Below are 19,609 nucleotides of genomic sequence, written 5' to 3'. Positions count from 1 at the left end.
CTGCTGCACAATGCCTCGATGCTTTCATCAACCCAACAGAGGTCAACAGGTTCCTCTTTACAGCATTGGGTGCCCTTGACTAGGTGATTTAGAGGTCTGAACTAAAGCATCTCGCCAATGTACAAACTATAGTTCTAAATCAAATCTATGAATTCTCCAAAAGTTCATTTTCTCTGCTTTAGTTTAAAAAGAAAAAGAAAAAAAGGAAACAGTGAATAGAACTGGTACCTGTAATACAGTGTTTCTCAAACTGTGAGTGGGTTTGAGGCAATTTCAGGTGGGTTCCCATTCAATATTTTATTTTTAATATATTAGACTTGATGCTGCCATGGGATGTGCCTGCATTTGAGGAAATGTTACAGACCTGTACTTTTAACAAGCTGCTATGTATATTCTTTTAACAGTGATAGTAATTGGGACTTACTTCTGGGTAAGTGTGGGTAGGGTAGTTAAAAAATTTTCTGCTTGATGATGTCACTATGACTTCACTTCCAGTGGATCCTGACAGATTCTCATTCGAAAAGGTGGGTCCCGGTGCTATTGTATTATTGTATATTGTACTGGCAACCTTCAGTCTCGAAAGACTATGGTATCGCACTCCGAAAGGTGGTTCTGGAACAGCGTCTAGTGTGGCTGAAAAGGCTAATCCGGGAGTGACAATCCCTTCCACACTGGGAGCAAGTGCAGTCTGTCCCTGGTCTGTCTCCCTGGCTATGGGCCTTCCTTCTTTGCCTCTTAGCCTCAGACTGTTGGCAAAGTGTCTCTTCAAACTGGGAAAGGCCATGCTGCACAACCTGCCTCCAAGCGGGACGCTCAGAGGCCAGGGTTTCCCACTTGTTGAGGTCCATCCCTAAGGCCTTCAGATCCCTCTTGCAGATGTCCTTGTATCGCAGCTGTGGTCTACCTGTAGGGCGCTTTCCTTGCATGAGTTCTCCATAGAGGAAATCCTTTGGGATCCGGCCATCATCCATTCTCACGACATGACTGAGCCAACGCAGGCATCTCTGTTTCAGCAGTGAATACATGCTAGGGATTCCAGCTCCTTCTAGGACTGTGTTGTTAGGATCTTTGTCCTGCCAGGGGATGCCGAGAATGTGCTGGAGGCAGCGCATGTGGAAAGCGTTCAGTTTCCTCTCCTGTTGTGAGCGAAGAGTCCATGACTCGCTGCAGTACAGAAGTGTACTCAGGACGCAAGCTCTGTAGACCTGGATCTTGGTATGTTCCGTCAGCTTCTTGTTGGACTAGACTCTCTTTGTGAGTCTGGAAAACGTGGTAGCTGCTTTACCGATGCGTTTGTTTAGCTCAGTATCGAGAGAAAGAGTGTCCCAGTGCTAAAAGTGTGACAATCACTGTTATAATGGAATTGGTTTTTTCGATATTTTCTTATCCAGTCAGTAAGATTTGTGGTTGCCAACCGCCCCCCGCCACACCTCTGAGTTCCTACCAGAACACATTTTGCCCTTTTTTGCCCCTTCCATTTCATTTCTGGTTTGTTGGCCACCATATGTGGTGGTGGATAGGTGATCCTTCACTTGGCTTTTATTTTATTTTAAATGATAGCATATTGATTAGTTCTTATTTTTTGTTTGGATTCTAAATTGTATTTGTGCTCTCGGGGCAGTGGCTAGAAAGAATGGCTGTGAGGGGCTAAGGGGGTGGTTCTTTGGGAACACACCTTACTATGGGACTCTCGCCTACGAGGGGCTCTCCATATAAGTCTCTCCTTGAAAAGTAACAAGAGTGCTAAAGGGGCAAGTTCAGTCATGTCACCTACCACTACAGCTAAATTTTGCATACAGCTAAATATATTAGCAAACATATATTAGTGATGATGTCAATACATGGAATAATTAAACCTTCCAAAAATCAATATGAAGGAATACAAAGGTGTTCTAGCACAGTGGATCTGTGTATGTCCACAGAGAAACAGCAAAGGAAGGATGAAAAGAGGGCTGTGGGGACGGGGAGGAACTGCTAAACTGTTGGGCAGCATGAAATGCTCACAAGCATGGATGGGAAGCACCACTGTGCGCAAACAAACAGTGGAGGGTGTAGTGGCAGTGATGCAGTCCTGCTAGTGATTTACTGCACAAAGGCAACAACTGGGTGGTACTTCAAGCCCCATATCTGGAAGAGGCCATGTGCTAAATATACCAAATCTAAGAACCAAAGCTTTCATTCAACAAAGAATGAATCCAACTGCTGAGAAAGAGAATCTCTGGCAGGATACTGAGCTTTTTCCAACCTGTGCTTCGTTACTGCCATTGTAGTCCTAAGAAAACAAAGCAAAAAAACAGTACAACAGCCAATCCACAGAAAACTATGAATGAGAACACAGGCAGATCTGGCTTCCCATGGGGGACATTTCTGAAAAGCAGTTTATCATGACAATGCACTAAATGGTACAGGTTGGGCAGGGAAAAGCCCTCTGTGTGGATGACTGGCGACTTGGGGAGAGGGCTACTGGGAGTGGGAGAGGAAGACCACAGATGTTGCTGGCTGAGACAGTTTGTGGTCTCCAAATTGCGGATCCCACCGTGCGTTCAGCAAATACGCTCCTGCCTCCTGGGTGGCTTTCATGTTCTTTTCCTGTGGGATTTCTTTGTAACACTGCACAGTGCACAGCACATTTCTATGTGCTTTTGAACTATGCTCACTCTCTAAAGTAAGAGAGGGTCACACGTCTCTCTAAAGCAGCCAAAGCAGTGTCAATTCAACCACCATCAATTAGCCCTCAATGAAACCTCTGCCAACCACTGTGCTGTCATAGTTCGAACGACCTCCACCTCCTCTTTCTTTCCCGCTTCTTCCTGCTCCTCCTGTTTTTCAAGTTCAGAAAATTTCAGGGTGAAAGTTCTTACTTATGAGAATCCAATAACTCCTGCACATCTGGGCAGGAGGTCTGGTCTAGAGGGTAGAGCCTCCATTTGCCTGAAGATAACATCCACAGGTCACCAGTTCGAGGACACCGGCACCGTGCGACCTTGGAGCAGCTGACAAGCTGAGCCGAGTTATTCCATCTGCTCTGAGCGTGGGAGGATGGAGGCCAGAATGTGAAACCAGATCAGAGTGAAACATCTGGACTGTTACGGTTCTTGAAAGATAGAACCTTCTTTCAATTGTAAAAATCCCTACGGGGATTTAATCAGCCTGCCTATGTAAACCGCCTTGAATAAAGTCTGAGGAGAAATCTGATGACCAAGAAAGGCGGTATATAAATACCTGTATTATTATTATTATTATCTTCCAGCTCCACCCCTTCAGTGCGCAGTTTCTCAGCCATGCTCATAATTTTTCCTCTGGTTTTAGATGGGTTGCTTGAAACAGGAAGTCTGTAAAGTCAGTTTTTCCCAAACCCCCTTTGCACACAAGCAACTACAGTCATCCCATGCCTCAGCGACAAGCATTATAGAGTTTCTAATGTTGAAAGATTTCCACTATCCCTTGACAGTAAGATGTGAATACCCTCAGAGGCCTCAAAGTCAGGGGACCATTTTTCCTCACAAGATAGGTTTGTCCATGCTAGAAGTCTCTCTGGACAAAGAGCAGTTTTGCCTTGGCACGGGCAGACACAACCCCCTTTTCCAGAATGCCCACAGCAGCTCTGCCTCAGGCCTTCAAATACCAACACTCCACAAGCGTTTTCATTCTACTATTCCAACTAGAGATGCAGAGATACCTAAAGCTGAGGAATGCTGGGCATCAATGGGGGACCCCTGCAAACGTCTCCCGTATTCCCTCCTACCCCTCATGGAGCATGCAAACCTTAGGGGGAGTCTATCCTACCTCAGTGGCTTCAGATGGATCCACCAGGGGAATCTCCAAAGGCGAACGGCTGGGATGCCAACCGTGGGAGACAGAGGCTGAGGTAGGAGAGCTGGACAAGCACCCATCCTGTAAACATTTGGCCATGGACGGCTGCTGAGCATCTGGCCAAATACTGCCATCTGCTGCCATTGCTGACCATGACTCGCTGCTGTTCAGGTGTCTCTCTTTGCTCTTTCCAGACAGCCCCCCAGCAGGTGCAAAGGCAAGGAAGTTCTCCACCCCCAGTGCAGAAAGCCAAAGAGCCCTATACAAAAGACCAGCAGCAGTCCCAGTAGGTTCTCACCTTCGTGTTCTACCATAACAGCTCATAGATCTTTGGGAGCAGCTTGGCAGTCAATCAAGGATCAGCGGTTCCAGACTCCTCATGGAGATGGAGCCATGTGGACCATTGAACCTGTTCTTCTTCTGCCTACCACACTTTTTGGTTGGCCTTCATCTTCTGGTACCACAGAGCCCATTATCTTCTGGTAAGCCCAGGGACAGAGTCCAGTGTAAAAACTGCCTATTCAAATAAAGTATGTAGCTGGTACAAGTAAGTGAGGAGAAAGATCAGCTCAACTGATGCATTTTTAGGGCATTTTTAAACCAAAAGGGGGGGGGGAGATTTAAAAAAAAAAAGAATAGCTGAAGCCCTCTTTTCTATGATCATGTGACAACCCGAGATCCACATACCACAAGTGATGTGTCTCATTCCGTGGGTCCAACTCAGTGACATTCTACTTCATCCTTAACATATCACACATTTTCTTCCAATTTTCAGAAACGTCCGAGTTTTAGCTATTTGGTGTATCTCACAGCGTAACAACACCCTTTACCACAGTGAGCAAGAAGACTTGCATGTTACACTCCAAATTAATGCCAGTACTTTAATGACTGGAGCAAACAGTTGCACAGTAGTTAGGAAAAAACTCTATCCCCGGCTGGGGCACTGTCCCATCTAGCTCAGAGTTCTTGATACTGATGGGTCTCTGGGCTTCAGGTTGGTTTTTTTTTTCACTCTGCCCTATGCGGAGATTACAGGCATTGAACCTGGGGCCTTCTGCAGGGCAAGCAGAGCTCTTCCATCCAGCCATGACTCTCCTCTCGTTTATATATAGGAAGTAATAAGATATTTCAATTTTGTGCAGTTTATCATGTTAACTTTCAGTTAACAAGACTATATCTACTTTCAACAGGCCAATTATAACTGCTGTGTGTTCCAACATACCTGCTGGCCAGTACATCATTTAAAGGTAACTCACGAGACTGACTGAAATCCTAAGCACATGTGTTGGGAGACCCACATAAAATTAGTTGGACTAACTTCTGAGCAAACAGCGCACTGTTTACTCAGAGATGTGAATTATAAAATATTTTGAAATTCAAATTAAGACAGTTTTCTACTGCCAGTACTATTAAAAGCTTATTGCAGTGGGGGAGGTATAAATGACATGGCAAATTTGCATTCAAATTCAAGAGACTTTTAAAATCTGTTTCTCATTTAACCCTCCAGTCAGAAACATTATTTTCATATGTAAACAACAGTTGCATAATCAGAACTTTTCTAGAATATAGATTCTTTTTTTTTAAAAAAGTAGAAAAGTCTACAAAACATTAAGAGAGTCACTTAATAAAGTGGCACGCTTCTAACATAAATCATTGATTAGTTTCTGTGTTCCAACAGTCTCACTTTTAAGGAAAGATTTTAAGGAAAATTTAATCTGGTGTCCAAATATAACATTACTTTAAACATGAGGTCATCTAAACATCTGTCTCCAATATATCCACAGGGATTTAAATCAAAAGTCTGCTAAACATGTACAATCATTTAGAAAATAAATAACAGAACAAATTTAGACCTGATTATGATTATCATGCATTTTAAGAGGAAACATTTATTCTAATAAGAAAAGTCTGAATTTTAAAGTTTATTGACATTAAAGCAAGATTGTTTGATTCCAGGAATATGACATTGATTTATATTTACTCTAATCTTGAGCAATATCGACTATTTCATACTTGAAATGCAGAATCAGTTCCTGGGCCTTTGCAAGTCTTTTTCCTCCTTGCATTAATACAGTCAGTTCTCATTGTTTGCTAGGGATCGTTCCTGGAAACCCACCTGGATAGCAAATTCACAGATAACAAACCATTGATCCTATGGAATCATTAGGTACAAGGGGGTACCATGCGAGGGGGAAGGGGTACCCTCTTTGCCATCAGAAAAATCCAGCAGAGACCTTCAGAAAGCCAGCAGAGTGAAACAGGAAGTGCCAAAATATATCTGAATGCTGCAGACACCTTCCAGGGGCTAGAAGCTTCAGCTGGCCATTTTAAAGGTGTCTGAGCTGGTCACAGATGCCATTCTGAAGGTCCCTGCAGCCTCTGGAAGGTCTCTGCATAGCAGATAACAAGAACTCAGATAACTAGAGAAAGTAGCAATTCTGCCCCTTGCAGATAAGCAAATTTGCACATAGCGAATTTACATATAAAGAGGACTGACTGTATTTTTAATAGGGAAACTAAATGAACTGCAACAGATTTATTTATTTTTTTTAAAAAAGGAACAATGGGAATAAACAGCTGAAGTTCCAAGCCATCTGGAGTGGTGTACAACCAGCTGCACAACCACACTTGACTCTTCCATCTGCTGTCCCATTGATATCAATTGCAGTACACAGGATGCTTGGTTCAAAACTATCACCAACAGCATCCTTGGGTTGAGTTATACCCCCCACAGTGTTATATATCACCATCAGAATACTTGGTTTCCCCAACAGCAAGCAATATGGGTCAGGGAATTCTCAGACCTTCTTATCTAAAGGGGGTGGGGCAGTGTAACGCTCACAAAACCGAGCTACCAATGAGCAAAACTCTTCTTCAAATTTTGCCAGAAGCCCTGGCAAGCCACCACCCCTCTCAGCCTTTGCCCCCCCGCCCTGACAGTGACATAGAGATAATACCATCAGACTGGATCAGGGGTGCCCAAACCCCGGCCCTGGGGCCACTTGCGGCCCTTGAAGCCTCTCAATGCAGCCCTCAGGGAACCCCCAGTCTCCAATGAGCCTCTGGAGATTTGTTGAAGCCCACACTGGCCCGACGTAACTGCTCTCAGCGTGAGGGCGACTGTTTGACCTCTCGTGTGAGCTGTGGGTTGAGGGCTCCCTCCACTGCTTGCTTTTTCATGTCTGTGATGCAGTAGCGGCAGCAAAGAAAAGGCCAGCCTTGCTTTGTGCAAGGCCTTGTATAGGTCTTGAGCTATTCCAAGACCTTCATTCATTCATATAAGTTCATCTTTAATATATTCACTTATGTAAACATATGTAAATTTATTCAAATTTTAAATGTAAATTAATTCTTTTTCCCCCCAGCCCCCGACATAGCATCAGAGAGCTGATGTGGCCCTCCTGCCAAAAACTTTGGACACCCCTGGACTGGATCATAAGGATTGCAAGATACTGGGTGGGTCACATCCAGTATGTGGCACTGGTGTAGTGCATGCCAATGCAAGGCACCTTCTCCCCACCCCCTCTTCTCCTACCAGGGTTGCTGAGCTCATTTCCCTCACAAATCTGTTGCGGGAGGCTGGTGGACCCTCAAGCAGTGGCAGGAGATGTGGGGGGCAGCTGCAGGGTGAGGGCTTATCTACCACATCTCATGCCACTGCCCAGGTCCCCCCCACCCTTTGGCACTGGCTTTGGGGGCAGGCTTGTCAGATTTGCTCTTGGACAACACGTCCTGCTCTGGGGCACATCACAACCCTCCAGATGCTACTTACTGTATGCAAAGTGCTTGGAACTTTCAAAATCACTTTACAGTCCTAGGTATGATTTGACTTGCCACATATTTTGCCTGTCCTTCATTCAAGGAGCTGGTAACAAACATGATTTCTTTTCTCATCAGAATGTCAGAAGAGTCTGCTGCCAAGGGCCCACTCAGTCCACCCTCTTATGTATCTGGCACTATTGGAACAGTTGTTAGCCAGAAACTGTGAACAACTGGATTACAAGGCAGAGGAAATTTAAAAACCCAGGCAGACCCACTTGAAAGAAAGCAGTGAAGTGAGAGTAGTCCGAGGTCTGAATCACTCATAAAACCAATGAACAGCTTGTTGTTACAAAGACCAGCCTGAGGTCTCAGGCTCCCTTCCTCCTCAGGTGTGAAGGAAGCAGGTTGACATGAAACAGGAAATGGTGGTTTGTTGCAATCTTTTAAAGTAAAAAAACTGCCTATTTCAGTGTTTCTCAAACTGTGGGTCCAGACCCATTAGGTTGGTTGCGAGCCAATTTCAGGTGGGTACCCATTCATTTCAATATTTTATTTTTAATATATTAGACTTGATGCTGCCATGGGATGTGACTGCATTTGGGGAAATTTTACAGACCTGTACTTTTAACAAGCTACTAAGTATATTTTTTAACAATGATAGTAAATGGGACTTACGCCTGGGTAAATGTGGGTAGGACTGCAGCCTAGGATTGTTAAAAAATTTTCCTGCTTGATGATGTCACTTTCTGTCATGACATCACTTCTGTTAGGTCACATTCTATAAAGTGGGTCCCAGTGCTAAAGGTACGAGAGCCACTGGTGTATTCAAATCACAAATCACTCAACAAACCAAGATATGAGCCTGGTTTGAAATCCTGTCTTATCTAACCCTCTTCATACTGTTTTCCTAATTTAAATGTCCTCCAAATGATTTGGGCCACCTGGGGGGGAGGGAATGCAAATAACTGTTTTGTGACTGCAGAACTTTTCTCCCCACAGTTTCAGGGAGTGATTTAGATCAGGAAAATAGCGCAGATGAAAATGTTGAACAGCACCACCCCATCCAATATCTGACACATCCCCTACAACAACGAGAGAGAGAGAGAGAGAGAGAGTTTAAGAGATCTAATTGCAGATCTCTTGCATATATGAGTTTTTGCCCTAAGCGACTAAGCAGTAAAAGGTGAATTTCATACAGTACAGTAGCTAACCACCTATTATTATTATTATTATTATTATTAACAGTATTTATATACCGCTTTTCAGCTAAAAGTTCACAAAGCGGTTTACAGAGAAAAATCAAATATCTAATGACTTCCTGTCCCAAAAGGACTCACAATCTAAAAAGATGCAAAACAACACCAGCAGACAGTCACTAGAAAAGACACTGCTGGGGTGAGGTGGGTCAGTTACTCTCCCCCTGCTATTAATGAAACAAATGCTTAAACATGGTTGCAGTAGGTCCCTGTTTGATGACCGGCTCACAATGTGATGAAATCACTGTTTGATGGACAAACTGAGGCAAAAAAGGCTCACTCTACAGTTGGCTATTCACTGCATGACGGGCTTAGGATTGCTGCCAACAGAATCGTATGAGGGCAAGATGAGCCACTGGCACTACTCCCAAGCCCCTCCCCCCTGTTGCAACCAAACCTAAGTACAAGCACAGGACACACCTGCACACTCTGTCCCTTCGTGCTGGCGTGACTCCCTTCCCAGCTGCAGCCATTCTGTCTGTTTTAGACTGTGAGGCCCTCGGGGGAGGGACCTGCCTTCTATTCTGTCGCAAAGTACCAAGTACACTGGTGGCACTACACTAAATCATCATCCACATACTCTAAAAGCTGAAAGGCTCAAACCACACCTAGGACGTGCAAAGCACCAGGGATTCTTCTCTATGCACTTATCAGTAACATGAGTGCCACCACAAATCATTTTAAAATCTTGAGAGTTGTGATGCGAGTCAAAGTCAAAAATCAGAGACTGTTGATTCACAGGGAAACATTGCTTATTTGATACAAAACCACGCATTCCACCCATACCAGATACAGCAGCCCCTTCCCCAAGAGGTACTAGAGAAGAGATTTCCCTGTAATCTCCAGATGTTGCTCAAGGGCCACCTGACCAAGCTTCATGGTCTTGGACTGTCCTTTTCCCATGCCTTTGTGCCAAGTAGCAGTTACAGCATAAAGCTGCAATGCTATGCACATTTTCCTGAGAGTAAGGCCTGTGGAACACAGCGGGGCTTACTTCTGAGTAGATGTGCATAGGCTTGTGCTGTTAGAGTGGTAGCTTCTTCTGAGATAAGTAAACTGTGTTCAGAAGGACAAGTAAATTTGCACAGGACTGTAGTCTTAATGTAATGAGCTACAGGCTGTACTTGAGAAAGATGCTCACCTAGAGAGCAACATATGTCCCTAAGCAAATATCTCCGTTTTTCTCCTGCGGAGCCACATGTTTCTTCTCAGCTAAGGTCATCTGAAAAAGTTTCAAAGGCAGCAGTGCAGTACTCTTGCTGAAGGAGGCATTCTGGAGCTTCAACACCCCAGCTGCTGCCCCTTAATGACACTCCCACACCTCTGACCACCATCATCCTTCTTGATCCCTGTTTGGGTTGGAGATTAAGCCTAAAAAGCAGACTGTTCTCAATGTGAGCAAGCCTCACTGCAGAACAAGCAAACTACTGACTGGACATTTGGGGCCCTATTGACTATGTCTGGCAATAATGCTCATGGACATTATCCTGTGACTACAAATTCCAATGAAACAATAACTGAACAGAAGTCTTTGCTCCTGTTAGCTTTGTCCTCTCTCAAATGCACGCACTGGCGTTCCACCATTATGCAAAACAATAAATTATTATATTCATAATTTGTTCTTTCTACAACATTTCATGTGACAAACATGCTTTTATTAGTATATCAAAGCTGTAATTATTTGATTCATAGTGGATTGTTTCGATCAACTGTCAATACTCTTTTGTATGGCAATAGATTCTTTCTCATTATCCCTGTGAACCACCTTAGGGGTAGGATATAAATGTTTAAATAAATAAGTAAAATCAAATCAGCACGACCGCTTTTCCATCAAGACGGCAAGTTCTCCTGTGATATCATATTCACACAACTACATTTTCTTTTCTTCATCCAAGTCAAATAAATCCAACATTCACCTGTAAAAGCAACACATTTGAAAATATGACTTTTGTTCTTTGCTGAAGTCCTTATGCAACATATTAGAGCAGCACTACACTGCCATCCAGTGGTCACAACAGCACAAACACAAAGCAATCTTACCACTGTTTTGTGCAGGTACACTCACCTAAAATCAGTTATCCTGAGAGACAAAGAATGCTCTTTGAAAAAATTAATATTCTTTACTGTTGATGGGCCTAAACTGGACATTGACTATAGGCTCTCTACCACATTAAAGACAAAGAATGAGAAACCTATTCATGCACACTGGCAGTACTTATTTGATGTGCTTACCTATTAACTGAGGCCCAAATCCTAACCACCTTTCCCACACTGACACTGCTGTGCCAATCTGACACGTGCTACATCCTGCAGTTGGGTGGCAGTCACAGAGGCCTCCTCAAGGTCAGGGAATGTTTGTTCCCTTACCTTAGAGCTGCATCGCCCTTACCTCAGTGCTGGAAAATTGGTTAGGATTGTGCCCTAAACCTTTCAGTGTGCGCAACGTTTTCTCCCTTCATAGAAACTGTAATAAACTGTAGCAAGTTTCAGTTCATCACAGAGATCCAATTCTGCAACGCATTAGAGCATCCACCAGAACACCTTTCGCTATGAAAAATCCAGCCCCAGGGATACCAACACATTCCAGCAGCATGCTGGGGAAACAGGCCTGCCATCCAACTCCATGAAGCGCAAATGGGGGGGGGGGTCAGCTCTAAATAGCTCCAGCTGTGTTGTGTGGATCTAGGCCCAGCTAAGAGGAGACAATACCTGACCTCACTACCAAGACTAAGACTAATTTACTCCTTACTTTCTTGCATCTAAAAGTGTATTGCTACCATTTAGCCATATGGGAAAGATAAAGCACTGCACTTGGGGGGGGGGCAGCATTACACTGGGAGGCAAACCCACCTGCTAGCCTAACCCAGCTTCCACAAATATGAACCCTACAGGAGTATCACAGCACATCCTGCAATGTTCCTGCTGACTTCTGGCCATATCTCCATCCATGTCTCATCCATCACAAAGCAAATTTCACTAAGCCTTACTTAGTGAAGGGGGGGGGAGCTTACTCGTATTACCATACAACACTGCCGTGTTAAATCTGAAGGCTATTTCTTCAGTCATCTGAGTGCAAAGGGAGGTGCAAGAAACAGCAAGCAAAGGGAGAAGTGGAAGTGGGGGTAAAGGAGGAACCCAGATGATACACACAGGCTATACAGCTTGCATAGTTGCTATCCTTTGATCGGTAAATGTTGCTTAATGTCCCGGGATGGTTGGTTGATATCTCAGTGAGCTAGGAGAGGGTAGATGCAAGGTGCATAGGAAGAGACAAGATACTGAAACAGAGATGAAAACTGACCTGCGGGCCCCAAGGGCATTTTTCTCTCTGGGAAGCTGATGTGGGGTAATTGACCGACTGGCTCCCATCAGCACATGCTGTTTGCCTTTGCTTATGCTCAGCCTCAACACTAGCAAACAAAGCCTCCCCTCATCACACCCTCTGAGCCCCACCTGCAGCATGGATATATCGCTTGGTATGGCCCAATCCTATCTTGATGCTGTGCCAACGGTGCACCGATACAGATGTAACAAGGGCCAGATGCCAAGCCTGTCCCTGTCCAGGCAGAGCAATGCCAGTACAGCCCTTCCCAGTAACAGCCACAGACTGGAAACACAGGCGAGACATTATCCATCGAGTGGCAACCTGACATCAGCATGTAATTAGTGTGATGCCCAAGGAGACAATAACTGCATCCATTCAGACCTCATTGATAAATTAAAGATCAATAAGTCACCGGGCCCTGATGGCATACACCCAAGGGTTATTAAGGAATTGAAGAATGAAGTTGCAGATCTCTTGACTAAGGTATGCAACTTGTCCCTCAAAACGGCCACGGTACCAGAAGATTGGAGGATAGCAAATGTCACGCCTATTTTTAAAAAGGGAAAGAGGGGGGACCCGGGAAACTATAGGCCGGTCAGCCTAACATCCATACCGGGTAAGATGGTGGAATGCCTCATCAAAGATAGGATCTCAAAACACATAGACGAACAGGCCTTGCTGAGGGAGAGTCAGCATGGCTTCTGTAAGGGTAAGTCTTGCCTCACGAACCTTATAGAATTCTTTGAAAAGGTCAACAGGCATGTGGATGCGGGAGAACCCGTGGACATTATATATCTGGACTTTCAGAAGGCGTTTGACACGGTCCCTCACCAAAGGCTACTGAAAAAACTCCACAGTCAGGGAATTAGAGGACAGGTCCTCTCGTGGATTGAGAACTGGTTGGAGGCCAGGAAGCAGAGAGTGGGTGTCAATGGGCAATTTTCACAATGGAGAGAGGTGAAAAGCGGTGTGCCCCAAGGATCTGTCCTGGGACCGGTGCTTTTCAACCTCTTCATAAATGACCTGGAGACAGGGTTGAGCAGTGAAGTGGCTAAGTTTGCAGACGACACCAAACTTTTCCGAGTGGTAAAGACCAGAAGTGATTGTGAGGAGCTCCAGAAGGATCTCTCCAGACTGGCAGAATGGGCAGCAAAATGGCAGATGCGCTTCAATGTCAGTAAGTGTAAAGTCATGCACATTGGGGCAAAAAATCAAAACTTTAGATATAGGCTGATGGGTTCTGAGCTGTCTGTGACAGATCAGGAGAGAGATCTTGGGGTGGTGGTGGACAGGTCGATGAAAGTGTCGACCCAATGTGCGGCGGCAGTGAAGAAGGCCAATTCTATGCTTGGGATCATTAGGAAGGGTATTGAGAACAAAACGGCTAATATTATAATGCCGTTGTACAAATCGATGGTAAGGCCACACCTGGAGTATTGTGTCCAGTTCTGGTCGCCGCATCTCAAAAAAGACATAGTGGAAATGGAGAAGGTGCAAAAGAGAGCGACTAAGCTGATTACGGGGCTGGGGCACCTTCCTTATGAGGAAAGGCTACGGCGTTTGGGCCTCTTCAGCCTAGAAAAGAGACGCTTGAGGGGGGACATGATTGAGACATACAAAATTATGCAGGGGATGGACAGAGTGGATAGGGAGATGCTCTTTACACTCTCACATAATACCAGAACCAGGGGACATCCACTAAAATTGAGTGTTGGGCGGGTTAGGACAGACAAAAGAAAATATTTCTTTACTCAGCGCGTGGTCAGTCTGTGGAACTCCTTGCCACAGGATGTGGTGCTGGCGTCTAGCCTAGACGCCTTTAAAAGTGGATTGGATGAGTTTCTGGAGGAAAAATCCATTATGGGGTACAAGCCATGATGTGTATGCGCAACCTCCTGATTTTAGGAATGGGTTAAGTCAGAATGCCAGATGTAGGGGAGAGCACCAGGATGAGGTCTCTTGTTATCTGGTGTGCTCCCTGGGGCATTTGGTGGGCCGCTGTGAGATACAGGAAGCTGGACTAGATGGGCCTATGGCCTGATCCAGTGGGGCTGTTCTTATGTTCTTATGTTCTTATGTTCTTATGTTCTTATCCAGTTGACCCCATCGCTTGTGGTCAGAGAAGTGCCACCAGTAGAACATTTCAAGCCTTCAGGCTTATGTGAGATTCTCACACTACAAAAACAAAAGTTTCTCTACTATTTTACCTGTTGGGTGTGTATTTTCAAATATTAAGCGGTTTCCTTCACAGGATGCAGAAGACAGAGGAGGCAGGGGCAGCCAAGGCTTACATCACACATCGTGTCTTGGCAACTACACTTCAAGAACCATATTTATTTTAAAATATTTATGTCCTGCCTTTCTCCCTTACAAAAGAGACCCAAGGCAACTAACAACCAGAGAAGAATAAAATACAACAATAGTCATAAAAACTACAGAGCACATCAATAAAAGCAGCATTCAGTAATAAATCACAATAAAGATTAGGCCATTTAAAATATGCTTGGCATATTCCCAGATCGTACACATGTTCTATATTCTGGTGCCTGTATTCTGCCCGCAACATTTAAAATTACTTTTTACAGCAGAACGTTCACATTTTAACCAACAATTTGTTGTGTTTTTCCCCGTGTAGGACCCAGGAAGATTTTGCTTTTTAAAGGATCCTTCCTTACTCTTCTGAGCCTTCATACCAGTATGCATGAAAATTCTGTACTGTATAGATTTGAAACTACAAATCCCATGATGCATTGTAACACCAAACAAAATGCAAAACACATAGCACGATTTATATTAAAGTAAGCAATTCTTTAAAAAAAAATCAAGGAAAAATGTAATCAGTCTGGGTAAGTTTGATTCAAGGAGCTGTTTTTCTATGCAAATACACTGTTAGGAAGTAGGAAATAGAGCTAAGAATTCTTCCACTATTTCTATTCAACAGAATCCTTGGAATATTGAACTTGAAAATAGGTCCACCAAAGAAACTTGACAACTTGAAATGACATACATATCCACACACATATCCATGTAACACAAGTCACAAGCCTAAATGAGCCATTCTCAAAGTGCACTTCCTTGGAGTCCTGGGGCTCCCCAACATCACTATTAAAAGTGGAAAGGGCTCTGGTGACGACTAAAAAATTTGAGAACCTGCAGCCTAAACAAACAAAGAGCTTTCATACAACATCTCTGCAACTCCCCTTCATAAGAACACAAGAAGAGCCTTGCTAGATCAGGCCAAAGGCCCATCTAGTCCAGCTTCCTGTATCTCAGTGGCCCACCAGATGCCTCTGGGAGCACACATATCCTCACACGTAACAAGATACTCTCAGACTACAACCCCCTGCACGCAAGCCCCATGAGAGGGGGATGCAAGGGGTAATTTGTACCCAGGCCTAAGGTCAAAAAGGGGGCCCAGGAACCAAAGGCCAAAAAATTTCCTGGACTCTTACATTTTCTGATCTCACCAGGCTCATGAAAGGGGTGTGCCATGGACTCCCATTCCTAAGGAGAGTCTGCTATGGACAAAAGACTGTGAAACTTCCTTCTTCACAGGATACTTAGAATCCAACCCAATGTATATGAAATATGTTTACGTCTGTGGAAACAGAACAAGCATCCTGTTGCTTGCTTGCTTATGAGGTTGGCTGTGAGGATCCCCTAGTTGTGCGAGGGTCCCCTAGTTGTTCCTGTGCTGGAACTTCACATTGCTGGCTGCAGTGCCGCTCGGCAAGCTGCCTGCCCCTGAAATGTGGTGTTCTTTTGAAAAGGCCGTGGGACCTCTTTCAATTCATTCCAATTAAAACATAAACAAGCTTGCCAAGTAGCGAGATTGCCTAGTAGCTCTGTGTTTGTTTCTCACCAACACTGAACACCGAGACAGAAAACAAGAGCAGAACAGCACTTGCCTCCAGGCACCGGGGCACTTGCCGGCTTCTTTGAATTCTGTTAAGAATGGCAAGAGTAGGCTATTTCCACACGCAGGTGGTGGGAGTGCAGTGAAAGTTGGCCTTGGCAGGGAGGGTTGAGAGAACAATTTGACTGTGTTTGTCTGGATGACATTCCAGGGCTGCTGCTCAAGAGAGTGGCACCAGGATGCAGGTCTCTTGTTCTCCTGTGGGCTCCTATGAGATGCAGGAAGCTGGACTAGATGGACCCCCTTTGGCGGGGCTCTTCTGAGGCTCTTATCTCTGGGCTTCTGTCCCTGCCCCTCTCCAGCCTGTACAATGGAGATGCTCAGGGTGGGCTCCCACTCCTGGTTCCCAAAAGCCCCCCTCCACTTCAGCTCTCCCTGCCCTGTCCATGCAACGTGCGCAACTGTATTACTCTCCACACAACCCACCTGTGCCTCAGAGATTGCAATGGATGGTTTCTCAATTTCTGCCAGGGATGTGCAGGCAGTGGGGAGGCAGGTGAGACAGAGACCCCCCACCAGAGTCCTCTGAGAAGTGCCGCAGCCATGTGAGGAGCCCAAGCACCCTCAACCCACGTGCAGTGCTTGGGCTCCTCCCATGGTGGCAGAGCTTTTCCAAGGACTCTGGTAGGGAGACACTGCCTCACCTGCCTCCCACCCACTGCACGACCCTGATTTTTGCCCTCCTTTCTTAGGAAGCGTTTGCAGGTCAAGCTTTCAAAAGCCTCGACAAAGAGACCTACAGGGGGGACCTGAACCCTGGTTTCTCCAGCCAGACCCCTACCAGGCTCCCTCCTGGAAAACTCTGGTCTGCTTCTCCATCCAAACAAGGTCCTGCACGGCAGGGACAGGAGGTCGCTGGGACTAAGTCTTGGAGACCTGCCCAGGTCAGCGCCCTCCTGCGCCGCTGCTGACGCCCATCCCCATCCCAGAGGGGCCAACGGGATGGAGCCAGAGCCCAATCCGACGCCTGTCTACAAAGAAGTAAGTCTCACTGAGTGTGTTATAAGTCTGTGTATAAGTATAGTAAGTATACAGTATATACACTATTACTTTAAGTATATAGTAAGCATAGGTAAGTGTGCCATGTCAATTCATTCCCAGGCAGTGTAGTAGCTAAGGGGGTGCAGGGGGTAGCAGCTGCACCGGGCAACAAGCTTTAGGGGGGCAACAAGCTTTAGCTGAGCTTGATACCAGTGGTCAAAATTGTGAAAATCTTGGTATGTATGAATAATACCTTCATGTTATATATCATTGGAAAGGTAATTTAATGCAGAGTGCAAGGAAACAAACCTCATTGGAATATCTGTATTCTTTCAAAAGTTATGGCCAATTAACCAGAAAACAAAAATGCAACTGCCTGATGGGACCAAAGGTGGCTTTCTTTAACTCAAAGTGGACCTATGAGACTGATTGTTCTGGGAGCCAATGAGATGTAACTACGACCCAGAGTAGCACCAATCAGGTGTCAGTAGGAGTCAGCTCTGACGTCCCCTATCCTGCCACTTTCTCCAGCGGGGCTGCGCTCCTGCTGGGCAGCGCGGAGGGGATCGCTGTCCCTCTTCGCCCGCCAGCGAGGGGCGGGCGCCCTTTCCAGGCATCCCCCTCATTAAGCCTGGTCTCGTCACGGGGGCGACAGCGCCTTCCTGGGTCGGGGGCAGGCAGACGCCTTGGCCGTGCCGCTGGCGGGGGGCGGCGGCAGGTCGAGTGGGGAACTGCGGGGAGGAGGCGCTTCGGGTCGCGCATCGTGGTGAGCCGCGCCTCCCTGCCGCCCTGGGCCGCGTGCCGGGGCGGGCACGCGCAGTGAGCCCCACTGAACAGAACGGGCTGACTTCTGCGCAGCCGCGCCTGGGCTCGGGCTCTGCGGGGCGGAGCGCGGCGGAGGCGGGAGCCGGCGGGGAAGCGGAGCCCTGCTCGGCAGGGCAGCGGCGGGGAGGGGTTCCCGCGGCCGCTGCAGGCTGCTCGCTCGCTCGCTCGCTCGCTGACTCACCCGCGGAGCCTCCGGCCGCCACCTGCTGGGACGCCTCGCGCCAGAAGCCGGGCATGGTCGCCTCTCCCGCGGGTCTTCCCGGTGGGCGCGCCGCGGAGGAGGAAGGGGCGCGCGGCGTCCGCTCCCTGGCTGGCTGGCAAGCGGGGCTGGGCGGGGAGAGACGGAGCGCCCGCCGGCCGCGCCCCCGCAGCCTTTGCCCTGGGCGGGCGGAGGACGGGAAGAGCCGGAGCGGAGGGAGCCGCGTTCGGGGAGCCCGCATGGACCCGCTCAGCAGCCCCCCAGCGCGGCGCAGGGACTCCTGCGCAGACCGGACCCCGCGCGCCAGGCGCTCCTGCGGGGCCCGCCGGAGGACGCGGAGGCCGCCCTGCGCCGCAGGCTCTGAACGGGCAGGCCGACTCCGCGCAGCTGGGGTGACTGGAGTCGCCAGGGCTTCTCCAGCTGTGGGTGGGGACCCACTAGGTGGGTCGCGTCGCCATGCATTGCAACGTTTTCTTTTTAATGTATCAGACTTCAGGCCACCAAGAGATGCAACTGCTCTGTGCACTTTTAACAATGACAGGATGTGGGACTCACTCCCAGGTCAGTGTGGGCAGGATTGTTAGAAACTTCCCTGCTGAATGATGTCACTTCCGGTGGGTCCTGACCATTCTCATTCTGAAAAGTGGGAGAGCCATAGTAGGCAGAACATGGTCAGAACAGGTGCCCAAATCAAGACAAGAAGGAGACAGCCTCGGCTTAGCCCACAGGTCCTCTGAAAGGAGCAGGCGCTGTGTGGGCATCGCTTCCCTGATCGCCCTGCACTTGTCCTGAAGGGGAAACCGAAGAAACACTGTGCCTAAGAAGTGGTGCTGGACACCAAAGACAAGGCTGCACTCCTTACACATTTACCTATGAGTAAGGCTCACTGAATTCAATGAGTCTTCCTTCTGAGTAGACATACATAGGATTTTGCTGATCACCTGAGGCTGGGGATTCTTGAACCCATCTGACAGGATGTAGTTATACACCTCCCACCCATTTTTGCCCTCTGAACTGGGCTGTTCTCTAAAGAATACACCTGATTTAACACAGTGGGACTTTTTTCCTGAGGAAATATGCACAAGAGTTCACTCACTGCATCATATTTGGGGATTTTAGACTATAGTTTTCAGCCACAGGTACACAAGACTACAGGATACATCAGTTATGTTACCTGTCGTAATGAAAGTCCTCTAGGTAGATGGCAACTGTGATGTACTGAACTAACATTGGATTTATGGCTGGGTTTCAAGTTCCTTTTCAGAAGACATTAAATTACCCGGTGACCAGTCACTATACCATCAGTCTCACAGGATTGCTGTGAGGATAAAGTGGGACAAGCGCAAGATGTAAATGAACAAGCAAGGGCTGCTAGGGTTATTGACCTGAGGACACAACCTGGGAAAAGACGGAAAATGGACTTGCACATGGAAATGACTGGGCAGGGCAGTGTACAGCTACATATGCTGACTTGAACTTCTCAAAAAATTATTCTCTACAGTGGTTCTTGCACATTAGCACCTGGCCCTACT

The 19,609-nt window shown here is 46.7% G+C and overlaps 1 protein-coding gene across 2 annotated transcripts in view; it reads right to left on the bottom strand.

Moving 5' to 3' along the window:
* Window positions 1-18,187, bottom strand: part of SLC25A21 (solute carrier family 25 member 21) — a 334,345-nt gene extending 316,158 nt beyond the window's left edge. For both annotated transcript variants that reach the window (XM_066636680.1, XM_066636691.1), the window contains exon 1: window positions 18,060-18,187. In XM_066636680.1, the coding sequence (XP_066492777.1) occupies window positions 18,060-18,114 (55 nt within the window). In that variant the 5' untranslated portion in view covers window positions 18,115-18,187. The remainder of the gene's footprint in view (window positions 1-18,059) is intronic.
* Between the last annotated feature and the right edge of the window lie 1,422 nt (window positions 18,188-19,609).

Source organism: Tiliqua scincoides, chromosome 1 (assembly GCF_035046505.1).
Source record: "Tiliqua scincoides isolate rTilSci1 chromosome 1, rTilSci1.hap2, whole genome shotgun sequence".
Lineage (NCBI taxonomy): Eukaryota > Metazoa > Chordata > Lepidosauria > Squamata > Scincidae > Tiliqua > Tiliqua scincoides.
Note: the sequence above shows the minus strand (reverse complement) of the source record. Positions and strands in the feature narration are given on the sequence as shown.